The 12914-nt window shown below is 35.9% G+C and overlaps 1 protein-coding gene across 9 annotated transcripts in view; it reads right to left on the bottom strand.

Moving 5' to 3' along the window:
- Window positions 1–12914, bottom strand: part of LOC128994798 (potassium voltage-gated channel protein Shaker) — a 598708-nt gene that overhangs the window by 54549 nt on the left and 531245 nt on the right. For all 9 annotated transcript variants that reach the window (XM_054419578.1, XM_054419579.1, XM_054419580.1 and 6 more), the window contains exon 3: window positions 2624–2889. In XM_054419578.1, coding sequence (XP_054275553.1) covers window positions 2624–2889 — 266 coding nt within the window. The remainder of the gene's footprint in view (window positions 1–2623; window positions 2890–12914) is intronic.

Raw genomic sequence — 12914 nt, 5'->3', positions numbered from 1 at the left:
GTTTCTAATGCTATGCAATTTCTAAGCAATGCTAAATAAATATCTATATTCAATGTAAAAATGTGTGTTTTACATTTTTTTGTTAAATTTTAGGACTTTTTAGCTTACTTGGATGATTAATTAAAACTAGTTAAGATAGGAGAATCATCGAATAAACTAATAGTTAGTTCAAATATTTATACTTGTTTCTTAGCTTATAATTTTCACTAAAAAGGCTAGGTTATTTATCATTTAAAAAGTTTTTAGTTTTATTTTGTCAAACATTTAAACAAATTTTGACTTACTTGAACAGTAAATATTACCAATTGTGCAACTCAAATGGATATTTGGAGTCACAATCCGACGTATACATGGTTATTATTTAAAAGGAACCAGGCGATTTTTTTACAGTAATATGATGCTTAAACAAGAAATTCGTTTCCTATAAATATAAAAACTATAACATGTAGCTCAATCCCGTCATGAGAAGTGCCAACATCAGCATTGAGTACGGCTCAAGGGAGCCAGGTCGGTGATCTTTTTACTATTAACACTCTAGGTTATACTCATGACACCCCCGTAAAACCAGGTTGACATGCACAGTTAACAAGCATAGTTCAAGCAAGCTTTCTCCGTGGAAAAAGCTACACTGTTAATAAGTAAGCCTCACAAAAAACAACATTTTTGCACATTTTTATCGTACAACAATTTACCACTCTTATTTAAATTTTTCAATAGATCAGATTTTAACTTTGATAAGTTTTAGGAATTGTGATGATTAATTATTTATAGTTTTAACACTGAGGGGAAAGTATTTCCCATTTTATTTTTATCGGGACTAAAAGTGGTATTAAATTTAGCAAGTTGATTAAGTTATTTTTACAGTATACGTTATTATAACCCCTACACGTAAAATGTTTAATAAAGTTATCATACAGCATAAAAATGTTTTTTTATTGATGTGTAGCTTCAAAACATTTGACGGGCTACTATTTTGGATAGAGGAGAGATAGCGAACTCAGATTTTTGCCATTCTTTAAGTTTTTGTAAACACTTCAAAATGAGGTGTTGAAGGGGGTTTACATTTAAAAACTTTGAGTTGCCCCCCAAATCCCTCATTTTGGGGGAAACTAAAAATTTTCAAAATCATCAAATAAAACCTTACGCCAAGATTGAACGACCACCAAAGGATATCTCTGTATATCCACTTAGAAAACTATTATATGAGGGTTCTTGACTTTTGATTCACCCTGTATAACGTTTTGATATTTTTTATGTATTGATATAATGATATTGATTTGAACACTACAAGTATTTCCTACAGTATAACCCATTTACTGTGCTGGCAAGAAGGTCTAGTTTCACATACATGTTTACTGTCACAATCTACAGTTCTACATACAAGTTCATGAGCACTCCGTCTAGACTCAATTCTGTTTAAGGGTTATCTGTGGAAGTTCAATCCCCTTGTGTACTGAACTGATTAATTATTTAGGAGACAATTACCTGAAGTGGATACTCGTCTTTTCCGGTGAATTTCCTTATTTTACCTTTGCTTCCGGTATAGTGACATTCTAACTGAATGAATATTTTAAAATGGAACTATCAACCGTAGCAGAAGACTTGGTTACTAGCTTTATAGTGGAATTTGTTTCGATAAACTTCAAATTTATTGTTAATCTACTTATAATATTAAAGTGTGTAGAGCAACAAATTAAATACCTCATAGAACTTGTACATCATATAGTATGTTTCGATAAACATCGTAATTTTTAACGCTTATCTCTAAGACGTGGGAAATAACGCACCTCCTCTGGATATTTGTTTTTCTCGTTTGCTACCATTTTTATTCCGTTCTAGTTTACTTACTAAGATTGTAGAGCAAAAGTAAAATGTAAACGAACAAAATTCAAACGACCAATACTCATTTGCAAACCAAACTTGCATCCTACATACCCAAACTTATAACCTACGTACTCAAACTTATAACCTACGTACCCAAACTTGCATCCTGCATACCCAAACTTATAACCTACGTACTCAAACTTATAACCTACGTACCCAAACTTGCATCCTACATACCCAAACTTATAACCTACACTCAAACTTATAACCTACGTACCCAAACTTGCATCCTACATACCCAAACTTGCATCCTACATACCCAAACTTATAACCTACACTCAAATTTATAACCTACGTACCCAAACTTGCATCCTACATACCCAAACTTATAACCTACGTACTCAAACTTATAACTACGTACTCAAACTTATAACTACGTACCCAAACTTGCATCCTACGTACACAAAACTTTATCCTAGGTACCCAAACTTGTATCCTACGTACCCAAACGTCTAATCTATGTAACCGAACTTTAACTTACGTAACCTAACCTGTAACCTAGCCACCCAAACCTGTAACCTATCTACCCAAACCCCGAACTACGTACCTAAACTTCTAGTCTACGTAACAAAACAACAAACCCTGTAACCTACCTCCCCAAACTTTTTATCTACGTACCCAAACTTCTAGCCTACGTACCGAAACCTGCAATTTATCCACCCAAACTTCTAACCTACGTAACCAAAATTTCTAGCCTACGTGCCCAAACTTTTAACTTACACACCCAATTCTAACCTACCTAAACTTGTTCGTGGCGAGCTCTCCCAGCTCGTAGAACTTGATCTCCTCTGAGAAGACATCAAGTGGCACATTTACAGGTCTCCGTAGTCTGCCTCCGCTCTGGTAATAGTAGAGGATGGCGTCGAAGCTGGGGCGGTTCCTGTCGAAGAAGTACTCGTTCCTCAGCGGGTCAAAGTATCTTATGCGGCGGGCGGGGTCTCCAAGGAGCGTATCGGGAAACTGGTTCAGCGTGCGGAGTTGCGTTTCGAACCTCAGACCACTCACCTGCACACACAGATAGAACTTTAGACCCAACGGGGAAAGAATCTTCAGCTACAGACCTACAAATGGTGTCACTCTGTTCACAAATGATGCCAGTAAGTGGCGAGGAGCCTTTTTGCTTACTAAAGTGAACTGTTTATACGAAAAAAATCTGCCATTACTTAAAAGATACCCTCGTATTAAGGCTAAGTATATTATGCATACATTCTATACACTGTTGAAGTTTTTAGGCAAAGACTTTGACTAGGAATTCTGTATAATGTATTATATATGTATAATTGTCATGCTATAGAATGCCAACTGTAGTGTCAGAAAAGCATATTTAAGGTACCGATATTTGTTCCCAAAAAAATTTTCCAACTGTACAACATTAAAATTTGTTGTGTATGGTTCTATTTGATTAGTGTTAAGGTTTGTTTATTTTGGATTAGATTGGCAAAAAATAATCATAAGTATAAAAATGACCTTTAGAGTAATTAAACATTGTATATGATTGGGTTAGGCTGAATTAGATCAGATTAGTCGATGCGAAACAGGAAACAAATGTCTAAAAATCCTACGACAGCGTATACTTTGCCTGTAGTGCCTCGGACATTCTATATAATGCCAAGGCAAAATGTATAATAAACCTTCATTTTATACGCCTAATACATTCTAGACAATTATAGAATGACTGATCGCAAACTTTGTCTGGACACACATTATGTTGCAGACTTTAGCAATGTTGGCTTGCAAAAGTAGTCAACAGCATTTTGTTGACAGTTTGGGCAACAGACGAAGGCAAGAAACCATATTGGTTAGGAAATTAATTTCAGGGGATATAAAATGGTTTAAATTCCGTCATCTAGGAATATGTTAATTAGAAATTGATAAAAAACGTAGCTAAAAATAGCAATATTAAAATCAAATGTCACAAATGTCAAATAACGACTAAAACAACAGCTCGAGCAAACAAACAATTAACTTATTTTTGATAAATTTTTATCCAGTAAAAATAACACTTTGCCAAAGTGTACTATACAAATTAAGTTAGTAAAAAGTGTTGCACCCGACATCACACTAAGTATAACCTATATTCAAAATATACCGTACTATTCATCCAATGAGCAGTGCGTTCAGTACGCGTATAGAAAATTCAATTCCATAAACACTTCCAAAAAATGAAAAATGAAAATTCCAATTAACGGCTAACAGTAAAACAATTTGGCAACCCAAATACAATAAATTGGAAATCGTTGGCAGTGATCATAAACCGAGGGTGATGATGACCGCTATAATTGCCAGGGAGAGCGAGGAAGAGGGAAGAGGGAGAGGGAGAGATTGATAACGAGGGATAGGGAGAGATGTGGCGGGATGCGGAAATCACCGCATCAACAGGTGGTTGTTGCTGATGATGTACAAACTGGGGATAAAAACTCGTTATTTATACATGAATAATAATCTATCAGAATAACAACAGAGTCGTCGACCGATTTCGACAAATGGGGTGGTTCCCCTTTTGTGGCCAATCTTACCATTTTTGGGGTTGAAACTTTTACGACGGCGATTTTACTCAGCTGTTTTAAATGTAATTTGAAAGTGGTGCATGTGTGTAGTGTAACTTTATGTACGGCTGAGTAGTCTGGGGTTGTTGGTGAGACCAGATCAATGGCCAGTGGTATTTTACTAACGTTTAGGTACAGCTGGATTCAGTGTTGAACAAACGGAACTTTTACAAGCTAACCTTGTGAACTTAATTAAACCTGAAACCAACATTTATGAGAAGAAAAAAGCTCAGTATCGAATAATGTGCTTAAATCCTAAACAGAAATTCCTTGTTGTACTTGGCCACGGAGAAGATGGTGGTCTATTGTCTGTGGTTTGACTCACGTTGAGATATATAAAAGATAAGCTTTAGAAGAGGGAGAGAGTTTGTTCCAATCTTTGATAAAGGGAGTGGGGGAGAAGATGGACGTAAACATTTTGTATGTAAGAAAAATGTAAACAAGATTATTTTTGTGAATCGAACCATACAAGGACCTAGTTTTATGTAGGCTAGTATAAAAAACACAAATTTTATTATTGATACAGGAAATATAGCATTACTTTATTTGAATCATTGTAACGAAACAAATACAGTGAGATCGTCGTATAAGATACCATTACATGAGTACATGCAAATAACAGCTTGACCAACAAACAATCATACGGTATAAATTGTCGTAAATAAATATGTATAGAACATAAACAACACTTGGCCAGAGTGTAATATAAAAATAGTGTTAGCAAGTATCTAAAAACATACTAAGTATGGGATAACATATATTCAAATATTGTCTTTTCACCCAGACAAGTTCAGACAAGTTCTAAGTGGTGGCTGCAGTCTATCCATGATGGGGAACTTTTCTTGAAATCATTTATATATTAGGAATCTGCAAAAGACGGATTTTTGCAACTAAATTCAATATAATAAATGTTGAAAAGTCTGTCATTAAAAAGTATGACATAATGATTGGTGCAAGAGGGACTATTACAAAACTATTGACGAATAAGAAAAAAAAATTATCAACATTTAAAAATGAAATAGTCCTAAAAGTGTTAAAAGGATCATGTAAAATCATTCAAAATCATTTATATGGATAACGTTAAGTTACTTTATTATTTATATCATAAATTTAAGTTTATTATTACTGTGTCTAATAGGCGAAGTTTATTATAATAAACACAGTTTTCAAAATAAAAATACTATTATTGAAAGTGAAATGTCTTAAGTAATGGCCTATAAACTAAGGAAAGAGAACTGACATCATAAGAGGTAAATAAGGTAAACTACGGCATGTCTTCATGCACTGAATTCTTAACAGTGGTTTAACTGATATCCAATCATCCAAGAATTGTAGTTACAGAAAATTCAATATAAATAAATTCAGATGGGGACGCCAGATTTCAGATGAGGTGCCAAACCGCAAATATGAGTGAAGGAAGAGTTTAGGTTGTGAGATGATCTGTGTAGATTTTTCACTGGCTAAGATCGGCAATTTCAGTCAGGATTATTTATTTAAAGCCCGATGATCAGAAACAGCTGGGTCCAGTTACGAATCATCAAAAAGGTACCGTCTTTTCTCAGGAACATAGTTGGCTTTTGATTGTTGGGTGAGCGCTAACCACTCAGCCACCCAGCCAGTTCATCCTCTTACTTATTTACCTTAAATTTTAAGATCAGATACATCACTCTATTGTTGTGTTTCCTTTCGTCCAAAATATAAAAACTGGTAGAAAATTCAGAAAAGCTATAATCCGAAGAATAAATGAACCAAGGAAATTTAGATGGGAATAATCTAGATGTAAAATAATAGAATGTAACAAGTATGATGTTAACAGGTGCGTGATCGGCGATCGCGAACAGTGATCACCGTTCAACAGGCAGATCGGATCATTTTACTGGCAAGGGGGGGGGCTGTAAAGTCGACAGTTTAGGCGCGTGCCCCCTCCCCCCGGCATTAGGGGTGGATATCTTTGACAAATATTGTTACGTAAAATGCGAGACTACATGCTCCAACCCGGCAAAAGTAGTACGATTTCACTTTAATCGGACAGTCTTCCGCCTGTTGAAATATTACTGTTTCGTACACTATGTAGTGTAGGGTTTGTAATTTAATTAAGACAAAACACCAAAATAAATATGGGTCGTAATAACACTTATTTGTTCGAAACCTCACTTAGGTCAGACAAAATATTAGTATAGGTACTTTTCATTGTGTCGAATGGTAAATAATGCACAACTATTATTGTACAATACGAGTCTAGCTTATAACAAACAATGTTTAATGATCATTTTTAGAAAGTCCAATGGACACTATAGCTCCTCAAATAATTATATATACCGTACCTCACGTCTATATATCCTCGAACTTTCTTGTGGTCTTGTGTTAATTGTAAAGTGTTGATATACATTGTATTGCTTTTAGATTTTTTCTATGTTCATTATAGGAAATGAATCAACACAGAAAAAAGAAGCATAAGAACTAATAGTGAAGGAAAACAATATCTAAACGTCAATATTAAAATTTTAGATGAATATATCTCCCAACCAATTTTGATACCAGTTTTAAAAGGTTTTATTAATGTTTCAATCTTCGATTGCATATTATATGAAATAAACATCTTGAAGAACTTGAATGGAAAGTGAATAAAAAAAAAATGGTTTTATCTTTAATACATATGATTTTTTGTTAGGTATACAAATCTTCCTTATTCTTCACGGGTAGGCTTACAATCTACTATACTCATGTTGCTATTCGCAATGCATTGACAAGGAATTCAGGATCATAAAAGTCTCACCGAAGTTTACAGTTTTTGCTATAGACTGAGCGGGTTTAACCTAAATTTTGTACTGTAGATCTAACGAGAAGTAGATAGTCCCATATCAAAAGTAGCATTTTTTACAAAAGAGAGATTTGCTCAATTGGGCCACTGAAGAGTATTCTGCTGTGAAATATCATTTAAACCTTTATATGAGTAACCTTTCAGTCATGATAAAACGAAATGTCAAATCGTTATAAGATATAGACGAGCATGGCGTATGATCCTATATCTTCTAATATATAAAATTCTCGTGTCACAGTGTTTGTCTGCAAACTCCTCCGGAACGACTTCACCGATCGTTATGAAATTTGGTGTGTAGATTCTGTAGGTATGCGAATCGGACGTAAACTATTTCCCGTTTCGAAATTCTTAAAAGGGCTCCGCCCCAGTGGCTCTGGAGTTTCCCATGTTAACCTTATGAGAAATGGAATTAATGAATCTTAACAGCTGTTTCAATTAAACAAGTTGGTTCTGTTCTATGATGTTCAATAGCATTAAAGTTACAAGGATTACCAACAGGGTGCAGCACTATTATTTCTTTTACATTTATGACAACAGCTAATTTGCAACCAAAAGGTGAGTGAGCGTAGCGAACAAACTTCAACCTGGAGGCGAGTGAGCGTAGCGAACGAGCTAACCTGAAGGCAAGTGAGCGCAGCGAACGAGCTCCAACCTAAAGGTGAGTGAGCGTAGCGAACGAGCTCCAACCCAAAGGTGAGTGAGCGTAGCGAACGAACTTCAACCAGGACGTGATTGAGCGATGCGAACGAGATCATCTTGAAAATTAAACGTAACGGTACTTTCTTTCCATCGGTCTGTCTTAGGGGAAACCTATAACTTAGGCGATACGAAGTTCGACGGGTCAGCTAGTCTATATATATAAAGCTCAAATACCACTGACTCATTCATTCACTCACTCATCACGAAATCTCAGAAACCATAAGACCTAGGAACCTGCAACTTGGCAGGCATCTTCCTTTTGGGTAGTAGACGCTCACTAAGAAAGGATTTTACCCTCCGACTTCTGGGCTCCGCCCCAGTGGCTCTGGAGTTTCCCATGTTAACCTTATGAGAAATGGAATTAATGAATCTTAACAGCTGTTTCAATTAAACAAGTTGGTTCTGTTCTATGATGTTCAATATCATTAAAGTTATAAGGATTACCAACAGGGTGCAGCACTATTATTTCTTTTACTAATTCGCAACCAAAAGGTGAGTGAGCGTAGCGAACGAACTTCAACCTGGAGGCGAGTTAGCGTAGCGAACGAGCTAACCTGAAGGCAAGTGAGCGCAGCGAACGAGCTCCAACCTAAAGGTGAGTGAGCGTAGCGAACGAGATCCAACCTGAAGGTGAGTGAGCGTAGCGAACGAGATCCAACCTGAAGGTGAGTGAGCGTAGCGAACGAACTTCAACCAGGACGTTATTGAGCCATGCGAACGAGATCATCTTGAAAATTAAGAAGTTAAACGGGGCAAAGCCCGCGGGTTACAGCTAGTACTTTTATAGTTTGACAAACAAATGGATGAAAAAAAAAACTCAATGAGTGGTAGCCTAAAAATGGTAAAATAATTAATATGTTCATTTTTCTAGGTTCTATTCGAGAAAAAACTGGATACATCTGGAATTTGGACAGGCTGTAATTCTTCAGTATCAACCGTAAATGTTCCAACTGTGACAACCGATGAAAAAATTTTCATTGTATGACCTCTTTAAAGTGAGTCGAAGAAGCCAATAAAGACAACAATGTTTCAGAGACGTCCATAATTTTTTAGAGACCTCCACAGTGTTTTAGAGACAACCACAGAGTTTAGAAACCTCCACAATGTTTTAGAGACCTCCGCAATGCTTTAGGCACGTTCACAATGTTTTGGAGACCTCCACAATGTTAGACTTCCGCAATGTTTTAGAGACCCCCACAATGTTTTAGAGAATTCAACAATGCTGCAGAGACGTACACAATGTTTTAGAGACGTACACAATGTTTTAGGGACGGACACAATGTTTCAGAGACCTCTACAAACACTTACTTCCATGGCATACTTCCATCCATTCATGATTCCATAAAGACACATGAACAAGCGAAGCCACAAGTGCAGACAAATTAAGTAGTTAGTTGCAGTGAGGGATGCAAGCTGTGACCGTATAACAAAATATTGTTCCACCCACGGTTTCAGTGACCTAAAAATAGCTCGGACTCTAAATATGTCTTTCGGGCTGATTTCCGCGCCAGTTTCTTCTCTGGACATTGGCCACGAGCCGCGTCAACTGATGAAAGAACCTTTTGATTCTTGGGCTTGGGCGGAAGTGTAGGCATACATGATGACTGAGAACTGAGCGAAGTGGTATATGAACTCAGTGTAACCTTAGTTTATCATTACATTTCTCTATCCAATGAAGTAGAAAATACTATAGAGCTAAAAGGTACAACGTCCACTAACACATACGCTCTTTGTACCATTTTGTGTGTGCTAATCTACGATCGAGTCGAATTTGAGTTTGACTTGTCAGATCAAAAGGCAATCAGTGACATCAGTTGGTAATTTAGTCATCTTAAATGTTCAATACGGCTTATATAATAATAGTGCGTTCAAGTGCTAATTTCAGGACCATCAAATATTTTTTTACATCATTACTATACAATAACTGAGTGGCTAAGTGGTTATTGTGCTCACCTAGTAATCAAAAGGACGCCGGTTCAGTCCTGAGAAAAGTTCAGCTTTTTGATGGTTCGAAACTGGTCCCAGCTGTTCTTAATCATTGGGCTTTAAATAAATGGTCCTGGCTAATAAAACAGCTGATCTTAGTCAGTAACAACGCTACAAAATGCATCTCACTTCATTCTATAACACTCATCCTTCACTCATACGTGAGTTCAAATGCGTACATAGGTGGCGTCCCCATATCAACTGGTAATAATAATAATATTATTACTATTTATAACTTGACTCAACAATCAAATACCTAGGCTCAATCATGGTCTCCACCGCCATGTAGCTCGTACAAAAATCCCTCGGAATAGGAGACTTCCTAAATCTGTATCGTGATACGCTATTCTTATGTAACAGGCGGGGTTAGGTGCAAATGAAAATTAATTGGGAAACAGTTTCTACATTCCCAGATGACGAGTCAATAGTGATCTCTACCTGCTTTACCAGGGGGTTCTTGCTGTTTTCAGAAAGTTTCACTGTGTGAGCTAAACTCTTTGGTTTAGGGCAAGAAGCACTTTAAAGCCAGATTTGTTTCATGACGGAATGTTAAATATCGATAATTTTACTCGCATTTCTTACAATAATCTCCCTGTCTGAATGAAACCCAGACACTTTGTGTAGATTTGTGGTGCAGTTCCAACAACACGTCTAGTTCACGTTAGACACACTCAAACCTGTAACAGCTGCCTACTTGGCCTCACCTTGAGTCCAAAGCTATTCCTAGGGTAACTTGCGAAAACGGCGGGAGTAGTTTTGTCTCAGCTGTCAGAGTATTTTTGGGTTTAACACTCAAACAATGGCAAATAGAAAAAAAGGTACTTACGTATTAAACGGAGGCCACATATTTTACAGCGCGCTGCAGCGGTTATGTTAGGTTGGGTTATCATAAATATATGTTTTTTTATCAAATTAAACTATCTTAACCTAACCTAACCAACCAAACTTGCTGATGGTGAAGGTTTACTAATAGAATCGAATCTGTAGGTTAGGTGGCCTCCGTTTAATACGTAAGTACCGAAAAAAATATCATTTTTGTGTATACTTCGTTCAAAACATTTACAGTTATTAGGAGAATAAATGTATCCCCTCCACTTCACCCAACCTTCAAAGCAATAGCTCAACAGGCTGAGGTAAAACAAAAATTATCAAACCCGTTAATCAGCTGCTTTATACAATAAGGTGGTGGAGTAACATCCCCAAACAACCCAAGTTTTGTAGACGGACTATATTAAAGGAGATTTTGACAACAACAACTCCACAAGAAAATAAGATGGCGTGGCATGTACATTTGGATCAACTTTGGATTTTTTCTTACATGATAGAGCTAGAATTATAAAGTCCCATAGAGTGACATAAGGATATATTTTACAAAAGATGCTGCCAAAAAGCACAAAAGAGGACGTCATCTGGAACCCTCCGGGCTATGCGCAAAAGAGGACCCCCTAACTTAAACCCAAGCCCCCCTAAGTAGAATATTTAATGAACGTAAGGTTAATAGCTGTGTAACATTCACTATAATTTATTTAAATTCAAATTTAATCAATCCGTACTTATAGTAGATGCTATTGAAACAAGATAAAAACTGCAAATGGTTTAATATGCATTCTTATAAGAGGTTACCTAAATCAATTAATGTTGAGATTTTAAACAAAGGCTACAGGAATAAATTACATCACATTCCTCAGCAGTGTGGCCGAGCTCCAACTAGAAGTCTACTGGACGCCAATTGATAAGAACAATGCCCTGATGTACAATGTGAGAAGAGGGTCATAAATTAGTTACACGTTTGTAACCTACAATGAGTACAGCTCTAGTTTTAGGGGAAATATTTAAACAAAGATTCACAGTGATTTACACAATTTACCTAGTGCATTTGGCTGCAATTTAGACTTTAATTAAGTTTTGCAATTCTTTAAGATTTTGTTTTAATGCAAGCGATTAGGTAAGCTGATTCTTCCTTACAAATATTTACAGCTAAACTAACGGAATTTGAGTTTTTCTTGTATTAAATTACACATATTCTTCTTTCTTTTTTTATACTAGGGTTGCTTTCAGAGAGGTGAAAGCCAGTTGAGCGGAACAAACGTGATTTGATATTTGTATAAGTAACTAAATGCAAAAAGGTCAATAGATTTATTTACTAATGCTGGTTTTAAAGATTAAAATTATAATAATTCAAATTTACCTCTTCGAGAAGTGTAAGGTAGTTTTGACCAGGAAAATATTACAGTAGTTGGAATCTGATATTAACATCCAAAAAGGGCATTAAAGTATAAAAAAGAGAAAGAAAATTTTATCAACATTTGAAATGACTGAATTGTTACCAAATAACTGTTTCACAAAATGCAGATTACATTTTCAGCCGAGCCATTAAAATGAGGATTTGCCGAACAATTATTAATATTACAGAATAGTATATAATGATATACAACTTTTCACATTCCATAAATTATATGTTAGTTTTGCTATGGTCAAAGATCCAAAACCAAATGTTCTCTTTTCTTTTGGTCAGTATGTAATAATTTGCTAGAATCATTGACTTTATATAAAGTCAAAGCTAGAATACTGTAGATGGTTTGTTAAGTTAAGACCATATGCAAGCATTTTTGAAATCGTTTCCCCGTTTAACCTTAACCAACTATTCCATTCCAAAAGATAAAAATTATATGGTGCAACACAAATAAACAACCCGATCACCTACCTATAACCTACACTTTACCTTCCTAATCTAACCTTACTTCAAAACACTTAATGTAGTCACGAATACTCATAAACCCCGACCTACCTCCCCACCTGCCTAAATTAGATCAGTGTTCAATCTGCGTTTTATCAATAAGTGTAATAACTTACTGTACCGTCGATGTAATTCAACTTAATATAACCTATGAGGTATTATCGGATTAAATACCGATTTCGATGCGGTTCGATATATCGCTTATTAAATCCTGATTTCTAACATTGGCTGTTTCTAATCA

The sequence above is a fragment of the Macrosteles quadrilineatus genome, unplaced genomic scaffold (genome assembly GCF_028750875.1).
Source record: "Macrosteles quadrilineatus isolate MER2022 unplaced genomic scaffold, UCM_ALF_1.0 Scaffold_5__1_contigs__length_97177068, whole genome shotgun sequence".
Lineage (NCBI taxonomy): Eukaryota > Metazoa > Arthropoda > Insecta > Hemiptera > Cicadellidae > Macrosteles > Macrosteles quadrilineatus.
The sequence above is the reverse complement of the archived record's forward strand: the minus strand, read 5'-3'. Positions and strand labels throughout refer to the sequence as shown.